At 43.4% G+C, this 22983-nt stretch overlaps 1 protein-coding gene across 1 annotated transcript in view; it reads right to left on the minus strand.

Annotated features, from left to right (window-relative positions):
• kcnk3a (potassium channel, subfamily K, member 3a) overlaps positions 1–22227 on the minus strand; it is a gene marked incomplete at both ends in the record, with an annotated part of 58401 nt that extends 36174 nt beyond the window's left edge. Inside the window, one exon of the mRNA XM_083642497.1 lies at positions 21945–22227. Within this exon, the coding sequence (XP_083498623.1) occupies positions 21945–22227 (283 nt within the window). The remainder of the gene's footprint in view (positions 1–21944) is intronic.
• Positions 22228–22983: the final 756 nt, after the last annotated feature.

Genomic DNA, 22983 nt, shown 5'->3' on the forward strand with positions numbered 1-22983 from the left:
AATTGAGACGATGCGGGCATACTTTTCATTGATAAAAACTAGCCTATTTTTGCTCATATATTGGCATACAGCCTACAGGACACAGTTAAAGCTGAAACATGCAAGAAGCCTGCATATTTAGTATTGGGGCTATCCCATATTTATCCCATATCTATATTATATGTATAGGCTTTTCTGGCATGTAGGAGAATATCACCCTCACTCATGATATGCGCTGCGGTGATTAATAGTGATCATATTTCTCCATGCATCGTTGAGCTGTTAACACGTTCACTGCCAATGGCGAGTTGACTCGTCAAAAAAATTCCAACGGTTCACTGCCAATGACGAGTTGAGACGTCAAAAAAAAAAAATTTTTTTTTTGACGGTGCTACGTGGATCAATGCCCCCCACGCCTCCTATAAAATTATTGGAGCTACCGAACGTGTACAACCCATTCCACCGACCCACTAAGTGGCGACAGTGCTCTCCTGACTAGAGGAAGGCAAGCAAAAAGCAGTGTGATCAAGCCATTCTCATGAAAATTGAGTTTTCGCGCTGATTGCTGGCGGTGCGGGATTGCAAATTTGCATAATAGATTACGGGTGGAACACACTTTGAAACACGCAGCATAAATATGACCAGAATCGCAAAAGCTTCATCAAAGCTCTCAACCAAAACTCCAAGTAACGAGTGAGTCCATCCAGACTTCCTCAAAGAGCGGCCGCGCAGACAGGCACAGCAGCAGCAAAGCAATGAGCCTGGTGACGCGAGGTTACAGCAGCAGCAACGAGCTTGTGACACGGCCGCTGCAGCCAAGAAGACACACACGGAGGGAGGAGTTGGAAGCAGAGGGGGGTTTCCTGCTGTTATGGAGGAAATTACTGTTCAAAACTATTGTTTAGATGTCTGACGTCTTACTGATGCCAAAAATGAATGGTTAAAGTGACTGTTCTATCGAATTTCACAAAAAGCCGTTTATCTCAGAATAATTTTTCTGACGCTGAAACCATGCTGTATTCAACTGCTAATGCTTACATAACTACTAACTCTACAAACTAACTCTTTTAGACAGAGAAAGCACACATTCTATTAGTTCTTTTGAGATATTGTGTGTTCACAAAATCTTAGCAGAAAAGAATCCTCGGGTCTTGAAAGATGAGCCAGAATCCTCAAAAAAACCCTCTGGCAGAACCTACCTACAGTAAAAAAAAAACGGCTGGCATTGAATGTGTTAAGACATAAAGTGGTAAGTAGGCTTAATTTAATTATGTAACCTACAGAGCCACGAATGTTTTTCTTGTTCTATTCTCAGTTGACTGCAATCTATTTTTCATATGGCGATCTTATATGAATGGTGAGTGACTCCAGAGAGCCGATTATATGGGTCTGTCATGGATTTTGATCTTATCCTCTGAAGCTAACCTGGTCGGGACCAGGTTAGCTTTGCAGCATGAGTTGCCATGGTGATTAGAAGTTAACTTGCTTTGTAGTACGGCTAAACCAGGGTTAAACCTGAAGTTACCTCGCTAAACCACTAATCTTGCTTTGTAGTACAGGCTACTGGTGAGCAGTATGTTGTTGTTGTTGTTGTTGTTGTTGTTGTTGTTGTTGTTGTTGTTTTTTACGTTTGAAAGTTCATTCATCCACTTCAATTGTTTAGGAGAATGCTGTAATGTCCCCCGTCCTTCCATCAGCAAGGGGGTGAGTAATAACAGATTTTTCATTTTTGGGTGAACTAATCCTTTAAGTCCTCCCATATAAAATTATAAAATAAACACATTCAACTCTGCATCGCTGGCTGCATTAAGACCCATAACTTGTTAAAGGCCCAGTGAGCAAATTCAGAAACCATACTGGACTTCCAGCATGCAAATCAACAATAGCACCATGCCCTTCTCAGGCTAGACGAAGCAGTGTTGTCTTTCAAAGCTCCATGAGGTAAGATTCAATATGTAAAAATACACCTGTCTGATGGGCTCAAATCACAGTGGAAAGGGCATCCCATACACCGTAATGTGATTCGCTCTATTGTCCAAATGATTTTCTGGTGTTGGGTAGACACTTTCTCACCAATCAAGATGAGCAAACGTTTTAGGAGTTTCACCTTACTCAATATGTGATGAGAGGATTGGCACCAAAATCCTCTCTGTGTCTCCAGTAGCTATGTGTTTCGAGCCAGTCTGAATGCTAATGCTTTAGCATATTAATGTTAAGTAATAGTGAAGTAGGTGACTAGCATTATCCAAAGTATGAAGATAAACCTTTTAGTAATCTATTGGTATTTTATTCTATGTAGATTCATAACTTCAGAAAACAAAATTGTAGTCCTTTTTAGGAGCGAAATCCAAACTGTCTCTAAACCTCACGGTCTAAAGGAAGCTGGAGCAAAGTTACATCGTTTGCCTCTCTTGTCCCTTTGGTGTCGGCAGCTGGATGGGTAGACATGCACGCTGTGTGCAGTTTACTGGCATCATGATAGAGAATTTGGAGGAACTGAAATTCAAACAGTTTTCATTCAGTTACCTCTTGCTGCAACCTCCCTGGGTGTTATATGGACAAATTTCACCTGTTTCAACTGGCATGAGGGGGGAGTAGATAATGAGAGAGAATTACAAATTTTTGGTTAACTTCCAAAGAGTTTATTTTTTCATCATTACAGACATGTTTTTACTATATTATAGTAAATGCATGTCTGTAATGATGTTTATCTTTCCACTATTGTTGCACTATGTTGATTTGTTTGTATAATCTGATCACCCTCTCCTACGCCTTAGCCTGACCTATGTGCTTGTTTTTGCTGTTTTCACATTCTTGTAACCTTAGTGACATAGCACTAGACAAAATGAAATGACTAGCCTACCACAGCATAAAGAGAGCTTTCTCATCCTCTCAGCTCTTTCAGCAGCACCGACGACCCAGACCAAGTGCCCTGTGGCAGCACTGACTCACAGATGCTGATTGCAGTGCTCTTGTCACACACACACGCACACACATACACACACACACACGCACGCGCATGCACACACACACACACGCGCACACACACACACACACACACACACACACACACACACACACACACACACACACACACACACACACACACACACACACACACACACACTATCACTTTCTTAAATAAATTGAACTTTTCATACTGATTATATTTCATGACCTTTGTGACCTTGGAACCGGTGAAAAATTCATTTCGTGATTTCAAAAATACATTGACGTCAATTAGAAAAGAAGCCTTTTGTTTTGGTAGCACTTTACATTACAGCTCGATAACAACATGGTAATAGGGGGTAATAGTGTAATAATCAGGTAATATCATGTAATTACCGAAGTAATAACCAGGTAATAGCTGTGGTAGTTTCTGTGTAATAACCATGAATGAGGGCTGCAAAATGCTAAACTCTCCTTTTCCACCTAAGTTCATGTTAATAGTGGATTAAGCCAAACATCTGGAGATGTAGGCATGACCTGGATGAGCCCCCAGTGCTAGCTCTCTTGGGGTTGCAGTTAGTGTGTGCTCTTCATAAGCGGGAGATCGGTAGATCGAATCCCGCCTCCACCCCTGGGCAAGCCAGTAACTGTCAACACAACGCAGGCTACATATGACCATACAATTAAATGAAAAAGATTAGTTTAGCATTTTGCAGCCCTGATTCATGGTTATTACACAGAAACTACCACAGCTATTACTGGCTTTTATTGGTTATTATTTTGGTAATTACATGATATTACCTATTATTATCACACTATTACCCCCCCTACTACCATGTTGTTACCGAGCTGTAATGTAAAGTGCTACCGCATTCTTTTATACTTTTCCAATGAACATTTGACTTTTTTCCTGATGACCACGGAGGACGACCCACGGAGCACGACACTGGCTTATGCACGACAATTTGCCATGTTTTTGCGTCCTTTGATGTAAGAAGAGCCAGGCAAGGCTACATTATCCCCCCACATTCACTCATAGCGCAGCACCGACTCCTGAGCGGGGCCAGGATCAATTCACAGCCAATTCAATTAAAGTGTAAGGTGAGACTGCTCCTCCATGTTTGATGATACAGCGTTCAGGTGAAACTGCTCTTCCATGGTTGATGATACAGTGTTCGCTCTCAATTGATTCATTCAAGATAGCCTGTATGAAACATTTCTTTAATGAAATGGGTTTCTCACTGCTCTTCAGTCAATGGCAGCATTTTACTTCTAGAGTTTTGCCATGTCTGTGTGTGATCACATCTGGGGAAAGGCACGGTGAGACGGACTCCTGCAGAGCACACACCACTGATGTGAAAGAGAAATACTTTTTTACACGTCTTCTAGGTTCTTCCTAGTAGTTTGGTGTGCTTCTCCCCAAGCCAATCGCCAGAATAAAATGTTACGTTTCTGCAACGGATATGTACAATCTCAATGTAAAATTTGAAACAAAACGTCTGCCTTTTACGTTTAATGTAAATAAAACAACTTTAACAACTTTGTTTATTTTTTTTTACTGCAGGCGAGTAAAACAACTAAAACATGGCATCAGCGTAAATTTGAAACAAAACGGCGGTAAATTTGAAAACCTCGCTGCCTTTTCGACATTAAACATAAATAAAACAACTTTAACAACGTTGGTTATGTTTAGGCAAGTAAAACAATTTGGTTAAGGTTTGGATATGGTTTGGGTTAGGCTTAATGAACAAAAACGTTAAATAAGCAATGTATTTTTGGTATTCTACGTATCTGTGGATAGCAGAAATGTACAATGCTAACATTTGATTCTGGTAACCAGACTGTTGATGAAGATGAAGATGAAGATGAACGCCACAGCGTGATGGAAACGTATTGGAGTTGTGTTTAAGAGGTTCCTTTGAACTAGCCATTAAATAATAAAGCGCCAAAACCCAAAAGAAGCCCTCTCTCTCCTTGTTGGAAACACTATGCTTAATGTCAATATGACACAGTTACACTTTTATTCTGATTTATATGTTTTCTGCTTTTTTTAATCCACTTGATTTGATCTACTCATTGTAAAAACACCCCGGTGAGAGCTGACCCTGGCTCCATCCCTAGCTGCCTGGCGGTAAAGGAGGTGTTGTTGAATGTGGAATATTTCAGCCGGTGTAAGAGAGAGGTGTGACATTCTTCCATTCAACCACTTTACTGCACTAACCTCTTTAGCTGCACTGAATAATAATGATGATACTAATGCAAGTAATTACCATTAATAATTCAACCCTCCTGTTATGCAGCTGGTGCGGATGGATTCATGCATGCAGTTTACTTCGCCGGTGAAAATAGAATATGATCAGCTGTTCTAGGCATTGTCAGGCGACTACAGTATGGAGATGTTATGTTTGGTTTCCCAGAGGGCATCTGCTGAGCATGTACGACCAGACTTTGACCAGGACTGCACTTGCATCTCCTGAATCCATTTGCATAGTTCCCTTCTCCTCAACAGATGTCACCAGAATAAAATTGCATTTTACGTGTCTGCAAACCAGGGATACTGTATGTAGAATATCAACGTACATTTTAAACAAAATGTCTGCTTTTTATGTTTCTATAAAGTGTGGCATTTTACTTTTCTGCAAACCTACAATCTCAATGAAAATTTGAACCAAAACGGCAGTTAATTTGAAAACGAATGTCAAATGACTGTGATGTAGAACGACTTGGTTGATGTTAGGATTATGGTTTAGACTTTGGAAACGCTGTGATCATGACTGGGGATCTCTGGTGTGAAAGGCAAGTGTTTACTCCTCCATCCACCTGAGCCAGCACACCCTTACTAGTGTTTACTCCTCCATCCACCTGAGCCAGCACACCCTTACTAGTGTTTACTCCTCCATCCACCTGAGCCAGCACACCCTTACTAGTGTTTACTCCTCCATCCATCTGAGCCAGCACACCCTTACTGGTCAAACACCTCCATCCACCTGAGCCAGCACACCCTTACTGGTCAAACACCTCCATCCACCCGAGCCAGCACACCCTTACTGGTCAAACACCTCCATCCACCCGAGCCAGCACACCCTTACTGGTCAAACACCTCCATCCACCCGAGCCAGCACAGCCTTACTAGTGTTTACTCCTCCATCCACCTGAGCCAGCACAGCCTTACTAGTGTTTACTCCTCCATCCACCCGAGCCAGGACACCCTTACTGGTCAAACACCTCCATCCACCTGAGCCAGGACACCCTTACTAGTGTTTACTCCTCCATCCACCTGAGCCAGCACAGCCTTACTAGTGTTTACTCCTCCATCCACCCGAGCCAGGACACCCTTACTAGTGTTTACTCCTCCATCCACCTGAGCCAGGACACCCTTACTAGTGTTTACTCCTCCATCCACCTGAGCCAGCACACCCTTACTAGTGTTTACTCCTCCATCCACCCGAGCCAGGACACCCTTACTAGTGTTTACTCCTCCATCCACCTGAGCCAGGACACCCTTACTAGTGTTTACTCCTCCATCCACCCGAGCCAGGACACCCTTACTAGTGTTTACTCCTCCATCCACCTGAGCCAGCACAGCCTTACTAGTGTTTACTCCTCCATCCACCCGAGCCAGGACACCCTTACTAGTGTTTACTCCTCCATCCACCTGAGCCAGGACACCCTTACTAGTGTTTACTCCTCCATCCACTCGAGCCAGCACACCCTTACTAGTGTTTACTCCTCCATCCATCTGAGCCAGCACACCCTTACTGGTCAAACACCTCCATCCACCCGAGCCAGCACACCCTTACTGGTCAAACACCTCCATCCACCCGAGCCAGCACAGCCTTACTAGTGTTTACTCCTCCATCCACCCGAGCCAGCACACCCTTACTGGTCAAACACCTCCATCCACCCGAGCCAGCACAGCCTTACTAGTGTTTACTCCTCCATCCACCTGAGCCAGGACACCCTTACTGGTCAAACACCTCCATCCACCCGAGCCAGCACACCCTTACTAGTGTTTACTCCTCCATCCACCTGAGCCAGGACACCCTTACTAGTGTTTACTCCTCCATCCACCTGAGCCAGGACACCCTTACTGGTCAAACACCTCCATCCACCCGAGCCAGCACAGCCTTACTAGTGTTTACTCCTCCATCCACCTGAGCCAGGACACCCTTACTGGTCAAACACCTCCATCCACCCGAGCCAGCACACCCTTACTAGTGTTTACTCCTCCATCCATCTGAGCCAGCACACCCTTACTGGTCAAACACCTCCATCCACCCGAGCCAGCACACCCTTACTGGTCAAACACCTCCATCCACCCGAGCCAGCACAGCCTTACTAGTGTTTACTCCTCCATCCACCTGAGCCAGCACACCCTTACTGGTCAAACACCTCCATCCACCCGAGCCAGCACACCCTTACTAGTGTTTACTCCTCCATCCACCCGAGCCAGGACACCCTTACTGGTCAAACACCTCCATCCACCCGAGCCAGCACACCCTTACTGGTCAAACACCTCCATCCACCCGAGCCAGCACAGCCTTACTAGTGTTTACTCCTCCATCCACCTGAGCCAGCACACCCTTACTAGTGTTTACTCCTCCATCCACCTGAGCCAGCACACCCTTACTGGTCACCGCCAATAGCAGACTATGACGTGTTTAATGTTGTCTATAGAAACGTGATACGCAACGTATTTTGGCTCAGAAATGTTGATATTCTACGTATCGGTGCATTGCGGAAACATACGATGCAGACATTTGATTCCAGCGAGCAGGCTGACAGATGACAGATTCATATACTATAGATGATGAAGTATCAACAGTAGCATCATAAGCACTTCCATCGGCATAATGATTTGCCTTTTACTGAATCAGCAACAGGCAAACAGCCAAATGATCTTTGAATGAAAACTATTTAACGGGAGGTGATTCACAATAATAGCCTAATATTCCCAGCAAAGCATGTTATTTTGAATGCATGTTTTTCCTCAACCATGTTGAATAGACAGAGTCACAGCCTACTCACAAAAGGTTGGGTTTATGAGTCTAAATGAATCATTATGAAGGTGTTTTGTAAGCTTTTAGTGTATTACAAATTGCTTTGTACTGTAAGTTAATGACTTCAGAGATTAGATATAAGACAAAAGATCAGAAGTCAAAATTTTCCATCAAGATTAATTCTCTCCGTTCCCTGAAGGAGATAGAGTGGCTGAAAATGGAGAAAGCCTGTTCACTCGAGTCAAATGAACTTGCGTAAACAACACTGTCTTATTTTGAAGGCAGTCTTTTGGTATTATCTGTGTTTTGTTTTTGTCCCCCTAACGCAGTCTGGATGACCCTCTCAACCCACAATATACAGTACTGTAGGCAGAGTCAAACTGATGTGGCAATGGCCAAGCCGGTCACCCCTAGAGAAGGTGTGTGTGTTTATCAAAACTGTTTCCGTGCAAAGAGCCTCCCGATCTCCAGCCACTCTTCACGCTCAAAGATCATTTATTTTGCCCTGATGGTGATCCTCCCTGCATCGGTGATCCTCCCTGCATCGCTGCCATCTTTCCCTGGAGTTGGTGAGTAAATGGAGCCCATCACCCGCCCTCTCTCTCACTCTCTCTCTCTCTCTCCCTTCATGTGGAAAGTGATGACTGATTGGTGACTGTAGCTTCTCCTCCCTTCTTCACTCCAGTTAAATTATTAGCACATTGCCGGGGCCAGATCTTGTCATGTCCCGGGCTGTTTCCACTGGATGAGCACTGCAGATTATGCACTTTAGTAATAGATCAGAATGTGAGATTCACTGAAGTGACGCCTGTATTAATTCATAACTTTCCAAGATTATGTTTTATCACAGACTTGGACTGAAAGTGTATTCTATATATAAAGTATATACATATACACATATACACATACATACATACATACATACATACATACATACATACATACATACATACATACATACTGTACATACATACATACATACATACATACATACATACATACATACGTACATACATACGTACATACATACATACATACATACATACATACATACATACATACCAGTACGGATTTCAAAATAGTCATCTTCAGATTGACACATTCCATTATTTTGCTACAAAGTTGTACTTCAATACAAATGACAGTAGGCTACATACTAGGGCTGGATAAGGTACTCGATGATAACAGAAATAACCTAGTACTGTACCTACCAAGTAGTATTGAAACTTCTCCACTCAAACAATACTGCATTTGATCCTTTCTGTACACAGATCTACAGTAGAACAAAATGTCTTGTTTTACTTGCAGTCAATCACCGCAACCTTTCTTCAATTTGATGCAACATGTGACTGCAGCAGCTACAACCCATACAGACTGTGGTGGTGAAGTTAACCCATACAGACTGTGGTGGTGAAGTTAACCCATACACACTGTGGTGGTGAAGTTAACCCATACAGACTGTGGTGGTGAAGTTAACCCATACACACTGTGGTGGTGAAGTTAACCCATACACACTGTGGTGGTGAAGTTAACCCATACAGACTGTGGTGAAGTTAACCCATACAGACTGTGGTGGTGAAGTTAACCCATACACACTGTGGTGGTGAAGTTAACCCATACACACTGTGGTGGTGAAGTTAACCCATACACACTGTGGTGGTGAAGTTAACCCATACACACTGTGGTGGTGAAGTTAACCCATACAGACTGTGGTGGGGTAGTCGAGCGGTATCGGCAGTAACAAATTAAGTAGTCTACTGGTTTTGTTATTATGTTTAGGTTATTGGTATTGGTTTTGGCACTGGTATTGTAATTTTTTAAATGATGCCCAGCCCTACTGAAAACATGGTTTTCATATTTATTTTCTAAAATGACTTTATAGATTTCATCTGAATTTCAAAGAACATGACAAGAAATATAAGGTTTATGTCTATATCCATACTTCAGTTGACGGTTGAAACTGGTTTCAGCTTCTGATACATCAAAGAAAGTTGGAGAAGACAAATAAGCCACTGATGGACAACACTACAATACAAGAATAACTGTCCAGCTCTGTGTGTGTACAACACTACAATACAAGAACAACTGTCCAGCTCTGTGTGTAGACAACACTACAATACAAGAATAACTGTCCAGCTCTGTGTGTGTACAACACTACAATACAAGAACAACTGTCCAGCTCTGTGTGTGTACAACACTACAATACAAGAACAACTGTCCAGCTCTGTGTGTAGACAACACTACAATACAAGAACAACTGTCCAGCTCTGTGTGTAGACAACACTACAATACAAGAACAACTGTCCAGCTCTGTGTGTAGACAACACTACAATACATGAACAACTGTCCAGCTCTGTGTGTAGACAACACTACAATACAAGAACAACTGTCCAGCTCTGTGTGTAGACAACACTACAATACAAGAATAACTGTCCAGCTCTGTGTGTGTACAACACTACAATACAAGAACAACTGTCCAGCTCTGTGTGTAGACAACACTACAATACAAGAACAACTGTCCAGCTCTGTGTGTAGACAACACTACAATACAAGAACAACTGTCCAGCTCTGTGTGTAGACAACACTACAATACAAGAACAACTGTCCAGCTCTGTGTGTGGACAACACTACAATACAAGAACAACTGTCCAGCTCTGTGTGTAGACAACACTACAATACAAGAACAACTGTCCAGCTCTGTGTGTAGACAACACTACAATACAAGAACAACTGTCCAGCTCTGTGTGTAGACAACACTACAATACAAGAACAACTGTCCAGCTCTGTGTGTAGACAACACTACAATACAAGAACAACTGTCCAGCTCTGTGTGTGGACAACACTACAATACAAGAACAACTGTCCAGCTCTGTGTGTAGACAACACTACAATACAAGAACAACTGTCCAGCTCTGTGTGTAGACAACACTATAATACAAGAACAACTGTCCAGCTCTGTGTGTGGACAACACTACAATACAAGAACAACTGTCCAGCTCTGTGTGTGGACAACACTACAATACAAGAACAACTGTCCAGCTCTGTGTGTGTACAACACTACAATACAAGAACAACTGTCCAGCTCTGTGTGTGGACAACACTACAATACAAGAACAACTGTCCAGCTCTGTGTGTGGACAACACTACAATACAAGAACAACTGTCCAGCTCTGTGTGTGTACAACACTACAATACAAGAACAACTGTCCAGCTCTGTGTGTGTACAACACTACAATACAAGAACAACTGTCCAGCTCTGTGTGTGTACAACACTACAATACAAGAACAACTGTCCAGCTCTGTGTGTGGACAACACTACAATACAAGAACAACTGTCCAGCTCTGTGTGTGTACAACACTACAATACAAGAACAACTGTCCAGCTCTGTGTGTAGACAACACTACAATACAAGAACAACTGTCCAGCTCTGTGTGTGTACAACACTACAATACAAGAACAACTGTCCAGCTCTGTGTGTGGACAACACTACAATACAAGAACAACTGTCCAGCTCTGTGTGTGGACAACACTACAATACAAGAACAACTGTCCAGCTATGTGTGTGGACAACACTACAATACAAGAACAACTGTCCAGCTATGTGTGTGGACAACACTACAATACAAGAACAACTGTCCAGCTCTGTGTGTGGACAACACTATAATACAAGAACAACTGTCCAGCTCTGTGTGTGGACAACACTACAATACAAGAACAACTGTCCAGCTCTGTGTGTGGACAACACTACAATACAAGAACAACTGTCCAGCTCTGTGTGTGTACAACACTACAATACAAGAACAACTGTCCAGCTCTGTGTGTGTACAACACTACAATACAAGAACAACTGTCCAGCTCTGTGTGTGTACAACACTACAATACAAGAACAACTGTCCAGCTCTGTGTGTGTACAACACTACAATACAAGAACAACTGTCCAGCTCTGTGTGTGGACAACACTACAATACAAGAACAACTGTCCAGCTCTGTGTGTGGACAACACTACAATACAAGAACAACTGTCCAGCTCTGTGTGTGGACAACACTACAATACAAGAACAACTGTCCAGCTATGTGTGTGGACAACACTACAATACAAGAACAACTGTCCAGCTCTGTGTGTGGACAACACTACAATACAAGAACAACTGTCCAGCTCTGTGTGTGGACAACACTACAATACAAGAACAACTGTCCAGCTCTGTGTGTGGACAACACTACAATACAAGAACAACTGTCCAGCTATGTGTGTGGACAACACTACACTACAAGAACAACTGTCCAGCTCTGTGTGTGTACAACACTACAATACAAGAACAACTGTCCAGCTATGTGTGTGGACAACACTACAATACAAGAACAACTGTCCAGCTCTGTGTGTGGACAACACTATAATACAAGAACAACTGTCCAGCTCTGTGTGTGTACAACACTACAATACAAGAACAACTGTCCAGCTCTGTGTGTGTACAACACTACAATACAAGAACAACTGTCCAGCTCTGTGTGTGGACAACACTACAATACAAGAACAACTGTCCAGCTCTGTGTGTGGACAACACTACAATACAAGAACAACTGTCCAGCTCTGTGTGTGGACAACACTACAATACAAGAACAACTGTCCAGCTATGTGTGTGGACAACACTACAATACAAGAACAACTGTCCAGCTCTGTGTGTGTACAACACTACAATACAAGAACAACTGTCCAGCTCTGTGTGTGGACAACACTACAATACAAGAACAACTGTCCAGCTCTGTGTGTGGACAACACTACAATACAAGAACAACTGTCCAGCTCTGTGTGTGGACAACACTACAATACAAGAACAACTGTCCAGCTATGTGTGTGGACAACACTACAATACAAGAACAACTGTCCAGCTATGTGTGTGGACAACACTACAATACAAGAACAACTGTCCAGCTCTGTGTGTGGACAACACTATAATACAAGAACAACTGTCCAGCTCTGTGTGTGTACAACACTACAATACAAGAACAACTGTCCAGCTCTGTGTGTGTACAACACTACAATACAAGAACAACTGTCCAGCTCTGTGTGTGGACAACACTACAATACAAGAACAACTGTCCAGCTCTGTGTGTGTACAACACTACAATACAAGAACAACTGTCCAGCTCTGTGTGTGTACAACACTACAATACAAGAACAACTGTCCAGCTCTGTGTGTGGACAACACTACAATACAAGAACAACTGTCCAGCTATGTGTGTGGACAACACTACAATACAAGAACAACTGTCCAGCTCTGTGTGTGGACAACACTATAATACAAGAACAACTGTCCAGCTCTGTGTGTGGACAACACTACAATACAAGAACAACTGTCCAGCTCTGTGTGTGGACAACACTACAATACAAGAACAACTGTCCAGCTCTGTGTGTGTACAACACTACAATACAAGAACAACTGTCCAGCTCTGTGTGTGTACAACACTACAATACAAGAACAACTGTCCAGCTCTGTGTGTGTACAACACTACAATACAAGAACAACTGTCCAGCTCTGTGTGTAGACAACACTACAATACAAGAACAACTGTCCAGCTCTGTGTGTGGACAACACTATAATACAAGAACAACTGTCCAGCTCTGTGTGTAGACAACACTACAATACAAGAACAACTGTCCAGCTCTGTGTGTGGACAACACTACAATACAAGAACAACTGTCCAGCTCTGTGTGTAGACAACACTACAATACAAGAACAACTGTCCAGCTCTGTGTGTGTACAACACTACAATACAAGAACAACTGTCCAGCTATGTGTGTGGACAACACTACAATACAAGAACAACTGTCCAGCTCTGTGTGTGGACAACACTACAATACAAGAACAACTGTCCAGCTCTGTGTGTGGACAACACTACAATACAAGAACAACTGTCCAGCTCTGTGTGTGGACAACACTACAATACAAGAACAACTGTCCAGCTCTGTGTGTGTACAACACTACAATACAAGAACAACTGTCCAGCTCTGTGTGTGGACAACACTACAATACAAGAACACCTGTCCAGCTCTGTGTGTGTACAACACTACAATACAAGAACAACTGTCCAGCTCTGTGTGTGGACAACACTACAATACAAGAACACCTGTCCAGCTCTGTGTGTGGACAACACTACAATACAAGAACAACTGTCCAGCTCTGTGTGTGGACAACACTACAATACAAGAACACCTGTCCAGCTCTGTGTGTGGACAACACTACAATACCAGAACAACTGTCCAGCTCTGTGTGTGGACAACACTACAATACAAGAACAACTGTCCAGCTCTGTGTGTGGACAACACTACAATACAAGAACAACTGTCCAGCTCTGTGTGTGTACAACACTACAATACAAGAACAACTGTCCAGCTCTGTGTGTGGACAACACTACAATACAAGAACAACTGTCCAGCTCTGTGTGTGGACAACACTACAATACAAGAACAACTGTCCAGCTCTGTGTGTGGACAACACTACAATACAAGAACAACTGTCCAGCTCTGTGTGTGGACAACACTACAATACAAGAACAACTGTCCAGCTCTGTGTGTAGACAACACTACACTACAAGAACAACTGTCCAGCTCTGTGTGTGTACAACACTACAATACAAGAACAACTGTCCAGCTCTGTGTGTGGACAACACTACAATACAAGAACAACTGTCCAGCTCTGTGTGTGGACAACACTACAATACAAGAACAACTGTCCAGCTCTGTGTGTGTACAACACTACAATACAAGAACAACTGTCCAGCTCTGTGTGTGGACAACACTACAATACAAGAACAACTGTCCAGCTATGTGTGTGGACAACACTACAATACAAGAACAACTGTCCAGCTATGTGTGTGGACAACACTACAATACAAGAACAACTGTCCAGCTCTGTGTGTGGACAACACTACAATACAAGAACACCTGTCCAGCTCTGTGTGTGGACAACACTACAATACCAGAACAACTGTCCAGCTCTGTGTGTGTACAACACTACAATACAAGAACAACTGTCCAGCTCTGTGTGTAGACAACACTACAATACAAGAACAACTGTCCAGCTCTGTGTGTAGACAACACTACAATACAAGAACAACTGTCCAGCTCTGTGTGTGGACAACACTACAATACAAGAACAACTGTCCAGCTCTGTGTGTGGACAACACTACACTACAAGAACAACTGTCCAGCTCTGTGTGTGTACAACACTACAATACAAGAACAACTGTCCAGCTCTGTGTGTGGACAACACTACAATACAAGAACAACTGTCCAGCTCTGTGTGTGGACAACACTACAATACAAGAACAACTGTCCAGCTCTGTGTGTAGACAACACTACACTACAAGAACAACTGTCCAGCTCTGTGTGTGTACAACACTACAATACAAGAACAACTGTCCAGCTCTGTGTGTGGACAACACTACAATACAAGAACAACTGTCCAGCTCTGTGTGTGGACAACACTACAATACCAGAACAACTGTCCAGCTCTGTGTGTGTACAACACTACAATACAAGAACAACTGTCCAGCTCTGTGTGTAGACAACACTACACTACAAGAACAACTGTCCAGCTCTGTGTGTGTACAACACTACAATACAAGAACAACTGTCCAGCTCTGTGTGTGGACAACACTACAATACAAGAACAACTGTCCAGCTCTGTGTGTGTACAACACTACAATACAAGAACAACTGTCCAGCTCTGTGTGTGGACAACACTACAATACAAGAACAACTGTCCAGCTCTGTGTGTGGACAACACTACAATCAGGGGCGGAGCGACCCTATCAGCCCAGAGGGGGCAAAGCTCTTAGGGGGGCCCCATCAAAAAAAAAAAAAAAAAAATTTTTTTTTTTTTTTTTTGAAGGCCAGGCCAGGCCGCAGGGCCGGTTCCAGAACAAGATGACTAGGGGTGCATCCTAGATAGGAAGGGGTCCAGATGCCCGGCCGAATTTGACCTGTTATTTTACTAAAAATAATGCATTTGACCATCATTTCAAGTAGAATGATACCACCCAAGCAAGAATATTTCAAGTGTTTCAAGTGCTTTACTGAAATATTTGGACCATATAATGATAATACAATTATCTCAACCTTAAAAGGTTACATATAGGTGCCAAAAAGCCATAAAATCACATCAAAGAACAAAGAAAAACAACAACTATAATTCAAGTTTAAACAGTAAGTGTGCAGCTGTAGCATTTATAATTTTTTTTTTTTTTTTTTTACTTTTCAACTGAGCATGCAGACAAATAAGGGTGCAATGCATGCTTTTGCACCCCCGTAGAACCGGGCCTGCCAGGCCGCGAAGAAAAATGTTCCTTTTTTGCATGTTTGAATCGGTTTTAGCCATATTTAGTGGAATATCTCATTTTAAACACACCAATGTTATTGTCTATTGATTGAATTCCTCTCAGACTCACACCACTGACTTTATTAAATAAAGTCATTTTAAGTCACAACTGTAAAATAGCTGATAGCCCCTATATCCAAAAACACAATTTGTCACTCATTGAGCCAAGTAATATTATGTCCAAGAAAGACTACAGTGAAGCCACTTTACAGACAAGCTTGTTCTGAAGAAGAAAAATAAAAACACAGGTTGCCAGCCAGGTGGCCTGGCCTGCAAAAAAAAAAAAAAAAAAAATTTAATGGGCCCCCCTGACGAGTGGGCCCGTGGCGGCCGCACCCTCTGCCCCGGCGTACGCTCCGCTACTGACTACAATACAAGAACAACTGTCCAGCTCTGTGTGTGGACAACACTACAATACAAGAACAACTGTCCAGCTCTGTGTGTGGACAACACTACAATACAAGAACAACTGTCCAGCTCTGTGTGTAGACAACACTACAATACAAGAACAACTGTCCAGCTCTGTGTGTAGACAACACTACAATACAAGAACAACTGTCCAGCTCTGTGTCTGATGTCTCAGTATGCAGAGTGCACAGTGGCTCATGGCTGTGTGATATAGTGTGTACAGTACAGTACACAGTGTTAACAGTGTGTGATATAGTGTGTACAGTACAGTACACAAGAGTGTTAACAGTGTGTGATATAGTGAGTACAGTACAGTACAGTACAGTACACAGAGTGTTAACAGTGTGTGATATAGTGTGTACAGTACAGTACAGTACAGTACAGTACAGTACACAGAGTGTTAACAGTGTGTGATATAGTGTGTACAGTACAGTACAGTACAGTACAGTACAGTACAGGACACAGAGTGTTAACAGTGTGTGATATAGTGTGTACAGTACAGTACACAGAGTGTTATCAGTGTGATATAGTGTGTACAGTACAGTACAGTACAGGACACAGAGTGTTATCAGTGTGTGATATAGTGTGTACAGTACAGTACACAGAGTGTTATCAGTGTGTGATATAGTGTGTACAGTACAGTACAGTACAGGACACAGAGTGTTATCAGTGTGTGATATAGTGTGTACAGTACAGTACACAGAGTGTTATCAGTGTGTGATATAGTGTGTACAGTACAGTACAGTACAGGACACAGAGTGTTATCAGTGTGTGATATAGTGTGTACAGTACAGTACACAGAGTGTTATCAGTGTGTGATATAGTGTGTACAGTACAGTACAGTACAGTACACAGAGTGTTATCAGTGTGTGATATAGTGTGTACAGTACAGGACACAGAGTGTTATCAGTGTGTGATATAGTGTGTACAGTACAGGACACAGAGTGTTATCAGTGTGTGATATAGTGTGTACAGTACAGTACAGTACAGTACACAGAGTGTTATCAGTGTGTGATATAGTGTGTACAGTACAGTACAGGACACAGAGTGTTAACAGTGTGTGATATAGTGTGTACAGTACAGTACACAGAGTGTTATCAGTGTGTGATATAGTGTGTACAGTACAGTACAGTACAGGACACAGAGTGTTAACAGTGTGTGATATAGTGTGTACAGTACAGTACACAGAGTGTTATCAGTGTGTGATATAGTGTGTACAGTACAGTACAGTACAGGACACAGAGTGTTAACAGTGTGTGATATAGTGTGTACAGTACAGTACAGTACAGGACACAGAGTGTTAACAGTGTGTGATATAGTGTGTACAGTACAGTACAGTACAGGACACAGAGTGTTATCAGTGTGTGATATAGTGTGTACAGTACAGTACACAGAGTGTTATCAGTGTGTGATATAGTGTGTACAGTACAGTACACAGAGTGTTATCAGTGTGTGATATAGTGTGTACAGTACAGTACAGTACAGTACAGTACAGTACACAGAGTGTTAACAGTGTGTGATATAGTGTGTACATTACAGTACACAGAGTGTTATCAGTGTGTGATATTGTGTAAGGTACAGTAGAGTGTTAACAGTGTGTGCCAGGAGGCTGATGGAACACAGAGGGTCCGGTGTTGTCATTAATACTTAATGGGGGAGTGAAACGCCAATCACTGTGTTGCTAGCAGCCTCTGGGCGCACAATTACAGAATGCGGTTACAGACACCCGGGTTCGGGTTAGCGTCCAATTAGTGGTCCGCATGTGATAGTGTTACAACAAGTCAGGTCACAACTGACAACTGCCCCAGTCACTAAAGACAGCAGGGAGGCTCAGGTGGGAGGTGGTGATAAGGACAGAGGTGTAAATGGCTAGAAGAAAAGGGGGCTTCGACTTAGGAACTTAAAGGGACAATTCACGAAAATGCTGTCATCATCTACTCCCCCTCATGCCAGTTGAAACACAGGTGAAGTTTGCCATGTAACACACAGGGAGGTTGCATAACGAGAGAAAACACATTGAGCCCTATCTTGGTACAGGCGCTATCCGCTTTTTGCACTTCCACACCTGTTTGTGCGCCCCTGCATGCCTTCCCTGCAGGGACGATAGCAGTCCGCCTCGCGCAAGTGTCAATTTGCGCTCCAGTGTTATGCCGAGTTTTGCACCCCCACCGCCAAACGCATCCCCACCTCACGGGAGCAAATTGTAATGATTTATACAGAAATGTAACTGTTTAAAAATGATAGAATTGTCTGGGTCGGGAGAAGTACATTCCTCTGTACGGGGGTGGAGTAGTGGTACAAGATACCTAACGAAATTAAGTCTGCAAATTCGCTGAACGGTTTTAAGAACCTTCTGAAAAAATTCCTGCTGAGTAAGCTAGAGTAACATGCTGAGCCTTTCATTGAAATGTTTTTGAACTTGTGTTGATTGTATCTCTTGTTTCTTTTTATTCTTTTTTTTTATATATATATATATATATATATATATAATTTTTTATTGTTTCGTTTTCAGACATTAGTTCAAAAGTATATCTGCAGACGGGACAAAACCCAAAACAAACAATCATCAAACAAGTTACATAAAATATGACATTGTCCAACTGTGAGTGTTCAATCTGAAAGGAAACATTTTCTCCCACCCCGTAAACTCAGTCCCATATCCAGTTCATGACACATACCTGTTTTGTTTCTTTTTATTCTTGATTGATCTGTATTGTTTATTTGATGTAATGTGTTACTGTATGTCCTGTTTTTTAAGACCAGGGACCATGTTGGATATAAGTGTCTGCACTTTTACATGTTTATCCCTTGGATTTTGTTGTCTTTTTTGTCCATAATCAAATCAAATCAAACCTCCCTGTGTGTTATATGGACAAACTTCACATGTGTTTCCACTGGCATGAGGGGGAGTAGATGATGACAGCATTTTCATTTCTGGGTGAACGGTTCCTTTAAGTTTAAGATGAAACTTGTTTCATTAGTTTGAACTCCCAGAGGTATGCTCGATTTAATTCAGCAGGCAGATTAAAAACAGCCTCACTTCAATTATAAGATGGCAAATAAAGCATTCCTCTCATCCTTTTCTGTTTGCTTTCATTTTATAATATTTGAAATGCAAGACTAAATTAAACATATGATGGGGATAATTACAGTTGGGAGCAGAGGTATATATATGCAAGGCACAGATTAAACTAAAGTTGCGATCCAATTACCAGAGCAAGTAGGCTGAGTTTTAAGGCTGTGTAACAAAGTGAAGGGGCTAGAAGCCTTGTGGTGCAGAAGAGCAAAACAGAATGACAAATGCCTGTGTAGTTCTCTGAAGCATCCCCTCTGATGTTGTTCTTTGGGTTATATGCAGGAGAGGCACAGATGTGGAGAGGCTCGTCAGAGGTACAGATGTGGAGAGGCTTGTCAGAGGATACAGATGTGGAGAGGCTTGTCAGAGGTACAGATGTGGAGAGGCTGGTCAGAGGTACAGATGTGGAGAGGCTGGTCAGAGGTACAGATGTGGAGAGGCTTGTCAGAGGTACAGATGTGGAGAGGCTCGTCAGAGGTACAGATGTGGAGAGGCTCGTCAGAGGATACAGATGTGGAGAGGCTCGTCAGAGGTACAGATGCAGAGAGGCTCGTCAGAGGTACAGATGTGGAGAGGCTCGTCAGAGGATACAGATGTGGAGAGGCTTGTCAGAGGATACAGATGTGGAGAGGCTCGTCAGAGGATACAGATGTGGAGAGGCTGGTCAGAGGTACAGATGTGGAGAGGCTCGTCAGAGGTACAGATGTGGAGAGGCTCGTCAGAGGTACAGATGTGGAGAGGCTCGTCAGAGGTACAGATGCGGAGAGGCTCGTCAGAGGATACAGATGTGGAGAGGCTCGTCAGAGGTACAGATGTGGAGAGGCTCGTCAGAGGTACAGATGTGGAGAGGCTGGTCAGAGGTACAGATGCGGAGAGGCTTGTCAGAGGTACAGATGTGGAGAGGCTCGTCAGAGGTACAGATGTGGAGAGGCTCGTCAGAGGTACAGATGTGGAGAGGCTCGTCAGAGGTACAGATGTGGAGAGGCTGGTCAGAGGTACAGATGTGGAGAGGCTCGTCAGAGGTACAGATGTGGAGAGGCTCGTCAGAGGTACAGATGTGGAGAGGCTCGTCAGAGGTACAGATGTGGAGAGGCTTGTCAGAGGATACAGATGTGGAGAGGCTGGTCAGAGGTACAGATGTGGAGAGGCTTGTCAGAGGTACAGATGTGGAGAGGCTCGTCAGAGGCACAGATGTGGAGAGGCTCGTCAGAGGTACAGATGCGGAGAGGCTCGTCAGAGGTACAGATGTGGAGAGGCTCGTCAGACTACGTGTGAGGTTTGACTCTGAGATGGGCCCTTTTTTCAATGCTGCACTTTAAGAAAGGCTCCAGGATTGCAATGACAACCTGTTGTTTGTGATACTATTAATTATTCGCTGTGTTGAATTTAAAAGGTGCTCTCTTCTGTTTATGTTGCAGACAAGCTGCCATCAACACCTCACACTGTTCTCTCAAATCAAAAGGAATCACACGCAGTATAAAGGCTTATTCCACACAAATATAACTTTTAGATGACTGCTGACTGCCTTCCAAAAGCCAAGATAAGGATGATTGATTAGCATTAATGAGTTTTGGGGCAAGACTCCAGCCCAGACCCATTCCTGGACTGATTGCTGATTGTTGATAAATCGTGCATGCTCTGATGAAAAAAAATCACTATTTTTATAGGGCGTTCTAAGCGCCACATACACTTATGTGCCTGTGGTGCTCAATAGTGAGCTGCAGTGACCTTATTGCATTATATGGTGTGTGTGTGTGTGTGTGTGTGTGTGTGTGTGTGTGTGTGTGTGTGTGTGTGTGTGTGTGTGTGTGTGTGTGTGTGCGTGCGCGCGTGCCTGTTGCACTCAACTTATGCATGTTATATAATTTGTTTGTAACCTACTGATATCTCTACAGTAGCCTATAATAGTGAGTTTATCGAGACTGTGATACTTTATGGTAGGCAGCCTATTTCTTTGGTAGCCTATATTCCTATAGAGTTGATATGGTAACGTTATTTGGATGGTATCTTTTTAGAACTAGGCTACTACACAGTAGCTCTTCATATAAGGCTCAGATTTAACACAGACATGACATTACCATCATTAACTTTTTATGCATAAAAGAACAAGACTTCAAAGCCTCGCAGGGCATGCCTCTCTCTCTGTTTCTTACCTATGGTGGTGATCACAGTGATGGCGAAGTAAAAGGACCCGGCGAACTTCCACTGCACGCCGGCTTTGTGCGGCTTGAGCTGCAGCACGACGCGCTCCAGTTCGTCGAAGTTGTCCGCCGTCAGATTGTAGGTGTTGAGCAGCTCTCTGCGCAGGTCGTCCAGCTCTTTGCGGTGGGTCGTCTCATTTTTGGACTCCAGCACGTCGAAGATAGCCGCGCCCACGATCAGGTAGGTGAAGGTGCAGATGATGAGGGCGAGGGTCCGCACGTTTTGCCGCTTCATCGTGCAGGGGACTCCCGAAGTTTCTGCGCGGTTCTGGAGGACGGGGAGCTCGGCTGGCTCATGGCTGTGCGCTGCTCTGCCGACCCGGGCAAGCTCTCTGATGACTTTATGAGCCAGCCGAGAGGAGAGGAGCTGTTCTTTCAGCACCACCCCTCCCTCACTCCCTCCCTCCCTCTCTCTCTCTCTCTCTCTCTCTCTCTCTCTCTCTCTCTCTCTCTCTCTCTCTCTCTCTCTCTCTCTCTCTCTCTCTCTCTCTCTGTATTCAATCTCAGCGAGATTTAATTGAGAGGGAGAGATAAATACAGAGAGAGATCGAGATCACTGCTGTTCATTTTATTCACTTGCATAATTGCCAGAGCACCCATTGCAAATTAATAAAATAAAATTGCACATAACAATCAACATCTGTTCCACTTGTATGGCTGTGCCCCATGTGTGTGTGTGTGTGTGTGTGTGTGTGTGTGTGTGTGTGTGTGTGTGTGTGTGTGTGTGTGTGTGTGTGTTTTGCGTGCGTGCGTGTGTGTGTGTGTGTGTGTGTGTGTGTGTGTGTGTGTGTGTTTTGCGTGTGTGCGCGCGCGTGTGTGTGTGTGTGTGTGTGTGTGTGTGTGTGTGTGTGTGTGTGTGTGTGAGTTAATCAAGCGTCTGGGTTGCTGTGTATTCAGCACCCAGATCCCTTCATTGCACAAAGCATCTTTCTCTCTCCCTCCCTCTCTCTACCTCAATAATTGTCCCTCTCGCTCTGTCTTTCTCTGTCAC

This window comes from Poromitra crassiceps (genome assembly GCF_964638095.1).
Source record: "Poromitra crassiceps genome assembly, chromosome: 9".
Taxonomy (NCBI): Eukaryota; Metazoa; Chordata; class Actinopteri; order Beryciformes; family Melamphaidae; genus Poromitra; species Poromitra crassiceps.